At 43.9% G+C, this 10,813-nt stretch overlaps 2 protein-coding genes; both read left to right on the top strand.

Annotated features, from left to right (window-relative positions):
- Positions 1-734: 734 nt before the first annotated feature.
- On the top strand, positions 735-3,667 carry GSTUM_00000027001 (uncharacterized protein). XM_002835276.2 has 5 exons: positions 735-1,305; positions 1,374-1,921; positions 2,042-2,151; positions 2,443-2,554; positions 2,639-3,667. Exons 2-5 carry the CDS (start codon positions 1,746-1,748, stop codon positions 3,402-3,404), a joined length of 1,164 nt encoding a protein of 387 aa, XP_002835322.1. The 5' UTR covers positions 735-1,305; positions 1,374-1,745; the 3' UTR covers positions 3,405-3,667.
- A 356-nt stretch (positions 3,668-4,023) lies between these two features.
- On the top strand, positions 4,024-5,938 carry GSTUM_00000026001 (uncharacterized protein; the record flags this gene model as incomplete). XM_002835275.2 has 2 exons in its annotated part: positions 4,024-4,820; positions 5,047-5,938. The coding sequence occupies exons 1-2, from the start codon at positions 4,156-4,158 to the stop codon at positions 5,936-5,938; spliced, it is 1,557 nt and encodes a 518-aa protein (XP_002835321.1). The 5' UTR covers positions 4,024-4,155.
- Between the last annotated feature and the right edge of the window lie 4,875 nt (positions 5,939-10,813).

Here is a 10,813-nt window from a genome sequence, read left to right as displayed (position 1 = left end):
GTGACTAGGAAGTGGCTCTGTCGGTGGTTATCACCCACATGATAACTCAATTCAAACATCCCCTCTTCGCTGTCTGCCTGTTGGTCTATTTCGGGGGGAACCTTCACCCCTTCCCATTCTCATTCATCAACCATTACTTGACGCTCTTTCTAGCTCCAAGTTTCGTTTCTTCATCATGTGGTCCTGTTTGTTATCTCCGAATCTCTCTTCAACGAGGATCCTCGAATCAATATTTACATTTCTACAAGTTGATCAACTAAGCCAGTTTAGAATGTTTGGCTGAAGTTTCATTTTTGTGACCGCTCTCTCTGCCACGTCCCAAGTATCAATATATCACAACTTTCTCTCTCTACTCTTCGGCTGATATTTTGTAGATCTGAGTGGACAATCCCATTTGTGGATTTGCGAGAAACATCGATATGCTCCGTGGCAACCTCAGGATTTTAGGAACAAAAGGTGATGTACAGTACTGTACTGTACTCTATCGGATGCACTTCGGCGTATCTCGGAGAGTGAACGGCATTTCTAACTCTTGTTCTCATCAGGCCCCAGTAGGAGAAAAAGTACAGACACTTTCCATCCCTGTTCTAGCTTTAATACGGGGTGAATTGTGGTTCGCGGTGGTTTCTCGTTGCTTCGGGAGTTGATCTCGTCTGGATTGATGCATTAGCTAGTGGATTTCTGTGCTGTGCTGTGCCTCGAAAATGGTGACCGCTTTATTTTCCGGTGCATGCATGACGCACACCATTTAGGTTTTTCGGCATTCTGCACGTTTTCTCCTTCCGAGGGGACTGTGGACAAAAGGGGAGTAAAATGAGAAGGAGGAAAAAAAGGAAAGAAGAAAAAAAAAAAAAGGAAGGAAAGAAGGAAGGAAGGACAGGCTGAAGGAGAGCCGAAGAAATCGGATGTTCTTCATCATCATCCTAGATATATTGGAACCCGAATCATGAAGATTCCGTGCCTTGGGCAAGATAGGGGCTTCAGACCGAGCTGCCAAATCTAAAGATATCTACCGGTATCAGTCAATTGGTAGTGGTTGATTCCGGACTCTTTTCAAAGCAGGACACGCATCACAACCAAAGGATCAGTTATCATGATGGATACCAAAAGAGATATGCTCAGCCCTTAACCGTGCCATCCCCGCCTATCCTGTCATATCGCCCCTCTCGGATTCTCTAGAATCGGGCACGTTTTATCAAATTTCACAAGCTAGACGCTATCAGAGCACTATCGCCTGATGCCGTTGCATTAGCATGCATAAACCTCCAGGTTTGGATCGCTCCAATTTTTCAATCTATCCATCAGGTACTCCATCGAACAGATTCACTTTCCAATTAAACAAGGAATTGGATAGGCAGTTGACTGTTTTCGAGTGGTCTAACTAGTAGGAGATCTCACTGGCTTTAGCTACCGCTCCGTGGTACCTGGATAGGCACTAAGAATCGGATTTTTTTTCAGTCTCCGCGAGATTATGTCTGTACGATTATTTGATGGCAGGGGCTTCAAATAATCTTTCTGATCGTACTGCCATTCACGAGTATAAAAGCTCTGGATGAGTTCACACAGATGATGTCTATCCTGCTCTTCATATCAAGCTCTCCGTCCTTATCTCTTTCCTTCATAGAGTTACACGCTCATATTTTGCGCTCCAAGAAACGACTTTGTGATATCTGAAATCGCCTGGCCGTCAGCATTTTTCCTTCAGATTCAGGACAATCCGAGTCTACTCGTCCTCGATCCAAGCCATGGCTAAAATCACATCTATTGAATATTTCCGCGTGTTACCTCGCTGGCTTTTTGTAAAAGTTGCCAGCGAGGATGGTCAATATGGATGGGGAGAGTCCACACTTGAAGGGCATACTGAAGCTATCGAAGGGAGTTTGGATGAATTGATTGGTAGATTTGTTGGATATGAGGCAGAGTATGTTGTTCAATTCCACTTGTCCCGGGGCCACTCTTCCCCTAACTCTTCCTTGTGGCTTGGGCGCCCTGCCCGGCTGCTTGTTTGGTGCATTGGAACTGATTTGTAACCTCGGTATAGTGACATTGAGCATATCTGGCAGACTGCCTGGAGACTGGGGTTTTATCGGGGTGGAGCCGTTTTTATGTCAGCAATTTCCGGCATTGATATTGCATTATGGGATCTTAAAGGTATGTGATAAAGCCTTTTTCTTCCTCGTTGGTGGTTATGGGGCGCGGTCATGTGCCTGTCGTCATCTGGAGATATTGCCTGACGTTCATTTCACCATTCTGCATGATGCCTTAATTTCGGCTGGACAATCCTCAGTCAGATTTCGGGTGCAAGGGTTAAGCTTGCCATGAGGCTGAATCCCGGGTTAAAACTTTCGGATCATTCGCTGGCGAGGGTTTGCGGGCGCTGCGGGTGCTTAAAGTATCTTCGCTAGTGATCACTGGTGACTGACTATCGTCTTTCTTCTGCAGCGCGAAAACTCAAGGTTCCGCTTTATTCCTTACTCGGGGGGAAAGTTAGGAGCAGGGTTGCTGTCTATGCCTGGATTGGCGGCGATCGTCCGAGCGATGTGGAGGAGCAAGCGTAAGTTATCTATTGTACTTGCATTCGGCTATATACTTTTTCCGTGTGCCCTGCTAATATATACTTGTATTTGCATACCGGTAGTAAACAAAGAAAGGCGCAAGGCTTCACCACGGTTAAGATGAATGCTACCGGAGATCTGGGTTGGCTGGATTCGCCATCTGCGTTGCAGAGCTCCGTTGAGAGGCTGAAGGCGGTCAAGGCTGTCGGCCTTGATGCCGGGCTTGACTTCCATGGCCGTATTCACAAGCCTATGGCTAAGCAGCTTGCTAAACTTCTAGAGCCCCACCAGCCACTATTTATTGAGGAGCCACTCCTCTCTGAGCATCCTGAGGCCATTAAGCACTTTTCCCAGCAGACAACTATTCCCATTGCGCTTGGTGAGCGTCTCTATCACCGATGGGATATCAAGCAGTTCCTTGAGGCTTCATCTATTGATATTCTCCAACCTGACATTTCCCACTGCGGAGGTGTCTCCGAGATCAGGAGGATTGCAGCCATGTGCGAAGCGTATGATGTTGGGCTTGCTCCTCACTGCCCACTTGGCCCTATTGCACTTGCTGCGTCTATCCAGGTTGCGCTTTCCACACCTAATTTTGTCATCCAGGAGATGTCTTTGGGTATTCACTACAACAAGATGACACCTCCAGGTGCCGGAACATACGATCTCAATAACTACGTCAAGGATACCACCGTCTTTGAAGTCAATGAGGGCTATGTGAAAGTACCTACCGGTGTCGGAATTGGTATCGAAGTGGATGAGGCCGAGGTTAGGAGAGTCAGTAAGGATTGCAAGGCCTGGAGATGCCTTGAATTCCATGGACCCGACGGGGCTGTTAGGGAATGGTAGTTCACTTCCGTTGAGGCTTTGGAAAAGGCATTTATTTAAGGCCTATCTTTTTTTTTTCGCATTCGCACAGGTCTTTCCGTTACCACGCTCTAATGTAGCTCACTCCTCGAGGGAGTGAAATTATGATCATGCGGTTGAGGATTTCCTTTTTTTTTTTTTCTCCTCTATTCTTTCATATTTTTTTCTTTCACTCTTTTCCGGGCTTTATAGTGCGCGTTTTTGTGATAATTTTCCCAAATTCAAAACAGAACATATTTGAAAAATCTCATGATAAAAAAAATAAAAAAACGAAAAGTCGAAGGTTCCCGATTCGAATGCTGCGGGTATTTCCTTTTTCGTTTCTTAGATCCTATGCTATTATTCAACATCCGGACTTATTGGGGTTTGAGTGGACAAGTTTCAGCACTTAGCTCCACTGCCGAATCAGAGCGACAAATCTGCTACAACCATGCAATCCGGGCGCTCTCAAGCACACCCGCTTTTCAAAAGCTTGCATGAACGCATGGGGGGCAATGGGGTCTTGCGGGCGGGTTGTCAGAAGCTCAAACTTCAGCACCATCAATCATCACAATAAACGATGCCCTTTCCTGTTGTACAACAGAGCTAGGCGGCACCTCATCTTAAGAATCAGAACTTCCTCTTTTCTCTCCAATCCCCATTACAGGAACCACATACCATCAATTATAAAGTTACATACGGCTCCTGCCACTTCGGACGAGTGAAGTTTAAATATTTATAAGCAACCAGAACGATGTCACCAGGGGACATCAACCCCCTCGACGAATGGATCCGTCGACAATCGTTCAAGATCGCTTACAGCGATATGACCAAAGGCTTCATTGGAAAGAAGGCTTTGAAGGAGGCCATATGCAGTAGCATACCGGCGGAATTCGGCGCACGGGGATACACGCCTGAGAAAGTGAGGATAAGGCTTAAGGCGATGATGGCCGAGCGCTTGACATCTGAGCTTGTGAGGGAGTGCGATGCCAGGCGGGTGGCTTCGGGGGCGGCCGCTGGGAATCTCGGTACCGGGGGGATTGCTAGCAATGGGCGCGCTGCTTCTGCCGGTGCTGCTGTTGGGCAGGAAATGCCGTCGAGGGAGGTAAGAGGAGGACAGTCTCGTGTCCTAGATAAGGGCAAGCAGCGTGCGATGGATAATGAAGAACGCACAAAAGCACCGCTTCACATGTCAAGTTATAGGACCGCAATGCCGGTAGGCGTGCCTCCTTCCGCTGGAGGACTGGCACCCAAGAAGAAGCCGAGTGAGTGCCGCTCTCCGGAGCTGGAGGTCAGTGACGAAATTTTGGAGGGGTACAAGAGGGCGGCAGCAGCTGGAGTTCGAATCTTGAAGACTCCAACGAACGACAGTGCCGTCCCCTCTTTAGGAGAGAGTACTCGTACAACTGCATTACCAAGGTACTATATTATTCAATTTATTTTTCATAAAATTTCTGTTTCGTTTTCGCACACACACACACACACTTTAGCCCATAACACGTGTCATCAGCAATTCACTGGCGACTCTTATCACCATAATCACAATATAAAAAATATAGATAAATAAAAATACAAAACCCAAGCCAACGGGAGGAGACGTTGGAGAAAGAAAAGAAAGGAAAACAATTTGTTGATCGCCTAACAGAAGTCCGTCAATACTCTCTACCTCCGCCAACGCATCCACCACACGAACAGCGCCCTCCACCGTCACTGCCGACTCCGTGATCCCGTCCCTACCGTTCAAGCTACAGTACCGAATCTTCACGGCGCTCCAGGCGATCCTAGAGTCTTGTTGCTACGATTTCGCACGCCGGTACTACCCGCAGTACCTAAGGCGAAAGTCCTGGGATTGTCCTGAAGCCGGTGAGTTAACTGCATGGATCCGTGGCCTTTCGAAGGAATTCTCTTCGAACCCCGTCTTCGACATGGGCGAGGACGAATTCGACTTGATTCTCAAAAAAGGTGGAGAAATCCGTCACGCCGCGGTACATAGAGTCTCTGTTTCAGGGCTGGAGATACAAAGCCTCATAGAAGATGCTCGTGCCATGGCGGAGATCTTGGACGATGAGGAAGTGGAAGGGAGATTACGGGAGATAGATGAGATCAAGGTTGTGGTGGATAATAATATCCAGACATTGCTAGATAGGCGCGCAGCGAAAGAGGAGAAATTGAGGTTGGAATTAGAGAAGTTGGAGAGGTGGAAGAGGGATATTGAGTTGAGAGAAGTGATGGCGACCAAGGGAGCCGAGGAGGAGGAGGAGTCTATTCGCAGAGACTTCCAAGATGGGATTGGGAGGGAGTTGGAGTGGTTGGGATTGGAAGGGAAGGGGTTGGGGGTTAGGGATCGCAGGGAGGCGATTGAGGTGGCGGGGAGTGCAAGTACGAGTGCTCCTCGGGGGGAGGGGGCGGAAGCTCTTGCAACAATAACTGAAAATGCTGAGGAAGACTTCCATGAGCCGGAGGGGTGGCCGGCCGCAGAGGACGCACCCCTCGAACGGCTGTTGGCAAAGGGGGGCATCTCTCCGTTAAGTATCTAGATTTGGGCTATGTGGGGTATCAAAGACGAAGCCTTGTTTTATACCATGCCTGCGATGCAGTAGGTTTGTAGACTGTTTCCTCTGCAAGCAAGCACTACAGCTTAAGCACCACATGGGTCCCGGGTTAGCTAGCTCTCTTCGAAGGTCTAGTTAGTCTACTCGAGTATAGCATTTAGTATCTAATAATTACTCACTTACTTGTGGGGGTATGGGCAGTTGTAGTTAACACGAAATACCTATACTTCTTTGGCGCTATTTGCGGGCCATTGGGGATTGATGGATGTCGTTGATGCAAGCTTCCGCTTATTTTGTCTGTCATACTTGAATAATAGCTCGCGGTATTGCCACCACGGAGTTGGCATGACCACATGTGTTTCTATCTAGATGCGGTTGTGGCACTGCGATGCCACTGGTGTGATTTGCTGTGAGTGGTTCAAGTTGGAGTATTCGGAAAAAGGTAATTTGGTACGATAGGGTATCGTACTCGAACTCAGCCTACAAAACGCGGGAAACTTTATGGATGAAGTCTGTTTTGTCCCCCGCTATTTCTTTGGGATTTGGCTGGGACATTCTGCCTCGCTATGAGGAGGTTACGTCCCTAGCTTAAACCGATGTGTGAGTGCTGTGCTCGTACAGTACAGTACAGTACTTGCCTATACTTCGCATGGTGGTGTATTAACCTCCGCAGCATTGGTATTCGCCGATGCCCCCCACGATGAGGTTGCTAAGCTGGGGATCGCACCAGCCGTTATGTGTATCCTGCTTCCTTTCAATATACCACGGTTTCATCAACCCTAGAAACCGTTGTTTCCAAGTAGGACTGACGGGTGTCGAGGAGGAATCATCCCGGGTATGATATTCCATAGTGGGAATCACCTACATACGACAAGGATAGGAAATATGTGCTTGCCCCCGGTTCTTCGGGGATTCACATTAACGGGATCCGGGTCACTTAGTTCTGCTATGGGAAGAATGGGTATGGAGGGTTCATCCAGATGATGCCTCCGGGTGATGCCTTTATCCCTCGATGGGGCGGCCCGCAAGCTAAATTTATGTGAAGCTTACACCTCCCGTCACCGCACGGACTTGTTTTCCACAGCGCGGGAAGGTCTGGGAAGGAAACTCACTAGTGACAACTTGTGACGAATACAGCTTGTCACTGGACATCTTGTCGTAGTCTAGTAATCATTCCAAACAGACTCCCTATCATACCAGATATGCAGTAGCTCACCCAACAGTCTGATTGTCGAAGTTGGCGGGTGGCTATATATGATTGTGGGTATTTAATGCGGGGCTGGTTTGTATGGTATTATATTAGGATGCTGTGAGGAGTGGTAACGTATTGCACAGCACCGCCAAGTGGGACTGCCAACAACTACAATGTCAACCCTCGTTCTTATTGAGTAGGTTGCCCAATATTGATATCAGAGACCTGAAAAGTATATCAAGTCAAAGGTGATAAAGAGGAGAATTTAAATGTAGTCTCAGTAGAGGGCAGTTCCTATTCCTGTTTGTGGGATATTTATTATGCGTGGACAAAATTAACCGCGATTCATCAGAGGAAAATCTTCGGCGATGACAACCACACTCACCCACCAATCCACTATCATGAAAACCAAAAAAAAAATTAAAAGATGTAAATACATAGTAGAAATTAATATTTGGTATACCATCCATCAGCCTTAATAATTGCCTCTATTCTATCCACCATTGATCCAGCTAAAGTATCAAAAACTTTTGGATCAAGAAGTTCCCAACAATGAGTGATGGCCTCAACTATTGCCTTCTTGACCACATTGACATCACTCTTTATAGGATATAGCTCAGGGTTGTGCTTGTGAAACTTACCTTTCACCAGAGACCAAATATTTTCAATTGGATTGAGATCTGGTGAATAGGCAGGAATTTCCATCAGTTTAATTCCCTGTCCTCTAAGCCATCTCCTAAAAGGCAAGTGAGTCTTAACATTGTCAATGATAAAAAATACCTCTTCTTCTCCAGCCTTTTCTCTGATATTCTCCCATATCCCTAGAAAGTCATAATGATCATAAATATCAATAATTGACTTTTCAGTAACTCCACTCCTAGCAGAAGAAGGATCAGGAAAAATAGGCAAAAAAAGACCATAAGTTTAACTATAAAAACAACCAGTCATCATTTGGCTAATCCCTCTCTCTTCTCACTTAGCCTTAAGTTCAATACAATTCTTATTCCATTTCTCATATGGGTATCTGAAAACCCATTTTCTCCTCTTTTCTCCTCTGCTTTCTACTGCTACCTTATTTCTTCACATTGTCTTCCTTCACCATATCTCCTTTATCCAATACGTATGAGCTAATGCCCATTCCAACCTCTCTTGAGCTAGATCCTCATTTAAATGAACTCTCTCTTATGCTATCCACTTTATAAGATGCTTTTTTTCAAGTTTTTTCCTTACTGTCCTACAAGAAACATTGGGAGCAACTTGCTCAGCAATGTCGGAATAAATAGTATGGTAATTTTTAGGAGCTTCCTCTACCATAGCATTATTCTGTGACTTGGTAATTTTAGGATGTCTTCCTCTACCCTTATTCTCCTTGCTCTTTAGATGTCCTTTTGCAATTGTGTCTCCGACAGTAGTGTAGGAGATATTTAGGTAGTGGAAAATTTGCTGATATCTCATCTGAGCCTCATGTAACCTGAGAATTCTCCCCCTGGTAAACTCTGAGAGATGTGTGAAGAGAATAGGTTACTTGGCATAACTGTAAAAATAGGAGGCAAAGTTTATTGAAAAAAAAAAATTGAGCAGAATGATTTCTTCTTGGTTAACTTAGAGTAATTTCTTTAGGTACTGTTGAGAGTGTAGGGTGATGAAGAGAGGTAGGTTGCCACTGATTGTTGAATTGCAGTTAATTTTATCAATGCACAATATTGGTGCAAAAAAAAAAGAAGAAAAAACAGTTGTATTACAGCACAAGTAGAAAAATGCAGGGTTGATATATACTAATAAAATTATAACTAGAGAAAGATATATACAAAGAGGATTCTGGGACTGCCCTCAGGATCTAAGAAGGAGAAGGTGTGATATAATAAGTAGAGGAGTTACTAGAGGCTGAAAGCAGGTAAAATTGACTATTTACCTAACATAAACTGAAAAAAAATATAAAGTTGCTATTAGTATTTGGAAAACTTGCTAATCCCAAGCAGATACCTTCTTATAACTGTAAAATACCTTGAGTAAAGAGCCACTTCCAAGATTTTCAGGTAAGACAAACTATATATGTACTTAAAGCTTTTTATAAAAAACAATTTTCTATTTATCTTGACAACACCAATTGCTTTCAACTTATTAAGATTTATCTTAGCATATTAGCTGAATGTACAACAAATATTATTACTATAAAGGTTTATACCAATAAATAACTATTAATGATGTCTGTAAAGCTTGGGAGATACTTCGATATTTATATATTGCATCTGAGTGTTTGCAGAATATTTCAAACTAATATACAACTAAGTACTTTTCTCCAATCTGTGCGCAATAGTCCTTGATCTTAACAAGGGTGAAACCATTTGACTATGAATTCTTTATACTCTTTGACAATACAATCTTCACTATCGGACAATGCACTTCTAGCTTCCAACTGATAGTCTCTGATTTATATAGTTGAAAAGACTTTCTTCTAAAACTTTAGTCCACTTGACTATCATTCCAGTAGTCTCTTCTGAATATAAAAAGTGGTCAGCTTATGTGTCAGGCACCTGTGTATAATGCAGGCTTGGTAGACAGCATGCAAAGACTTTATGTCTACCAACTATCTGGTCTTCTAAGTCTAAGCAGCTTCCTCTTAGTCCACCTTACCTTGAAGAGAGTCACTTCTGGAGGGATCCTGTTTTCAGGACCTACCAATATCCAGCAGCCTTCAGATAGGTAATGGTATTATTTCTATATCCTCTGGCCTTGGGGATACTGTAAAAGTATTTGTGGATTATGGCGATGAAAATAACCAGTTACTTTCAGCCCATAATTAGGATGCCTAATTTGGAAGCCCAGTAACTCAATGCGCCTCTGACAGATTTCCTCTGTTCTACTTCCCAGATATACTCAGAGGTTATCTTTCTTGTAGCCTGTAAACTGCTTTCAGTATAATGGACTATAGTGACTTACATGTTATTATGAAGTAGATTGCATTAAAATAACATTATAGTCATAGCATGCAACCTTTTGCTATCTTGTAAAAAACTTTTTGGTCTTATTAGAGAACTGGAAAGGAGTGTTGGCTGCTCTGATAAATGAGAGTTTGTGCATAATTATCCTATTAAGGGGTCTGTGTGCTCTCATATGCCTAACTTGAGCTTCCTCCTACAAGATTTCATCTGAAACACTCTTTCTTTCAGGTATAATAGTAAAATATTAACATGCAACATGAAGTATAAAAAATAAAAAATTAACATTAAAATATGTATCTAGGACCTGATGTGGTCAATGTCAAAAACCTTCTTTATTTGCTTAACTATAGTAGGAAAACCTCTTCCTGATCACCTTACTTCTGCCCATCCTGGTATGTCTGGCTTATCTCTGTACAACCTCTCTACTACTTCTTCTATATTTTTCATACCTATGGCAGGGTTTCAAGTATTTTCATCCTCCACACATCCTTGCCATTTAACAAAGTACAATGACTCACATATTTGTCAATAGTGGTTGTTAATCCTTTATTAGTATGTACATATCTCACAGCATACAATTTTCTCAACCTCCTTTTGCAAGTTCTCTTTGATATCTTCCAGTTCCTGGTGAGCTGGTCTTTGGTCCAGGTGGACGGACTACCAGTATAGTTGAAAAAGTGATACAAGAAAGACAGGATCAATGTTCTATTAATTGGAGATGTATAA

The sequence above is a fragment of the Tuber melanosporum genome (assembly GCF_000151645.1).
Source record: "Tuber melanosporum whole genome shotgun sequence assembly, scaffold_101, strain Mel28".
Classification (NCBI taxonomy): Eukaryota; Fungi; Ascomycota; class Pezizomycetes; order Pezizales; family Tuberaceae; genus Tuber; species Tuber melanosporum.
The sequence above is the reverse complement of the archived record's forward strand: the minus strand, read 5'-3'. Positions and strand labels throughout refer to the sequence as shown.

Excerpts from the sequence above, each read along its gene's own strand:
- GSTUM_00000027001 (XM_002835276.2), top strand. The coding sequence starts at position 1,746 with ATGGCTAAAATCACATCTATTGAATATTTCCGCGTGTTACCTCGCTGG. Across the intron at positions 2,152-2,442 it reads TGCATTATGGGATCTTAAAG|CGCGAAAACTCAAGGTTCCG; the intron begins GTATGTGATAAA and ends TTTCTTCTGCAG. Across the intron at positions 2,555-2,638 it reads AGCGATGTGGAGGAGCAAGC|TAAACAAAGAAAGGCGCAAG; the intron begins GTAAGTTATCTA and ends GCATACCGGTAG.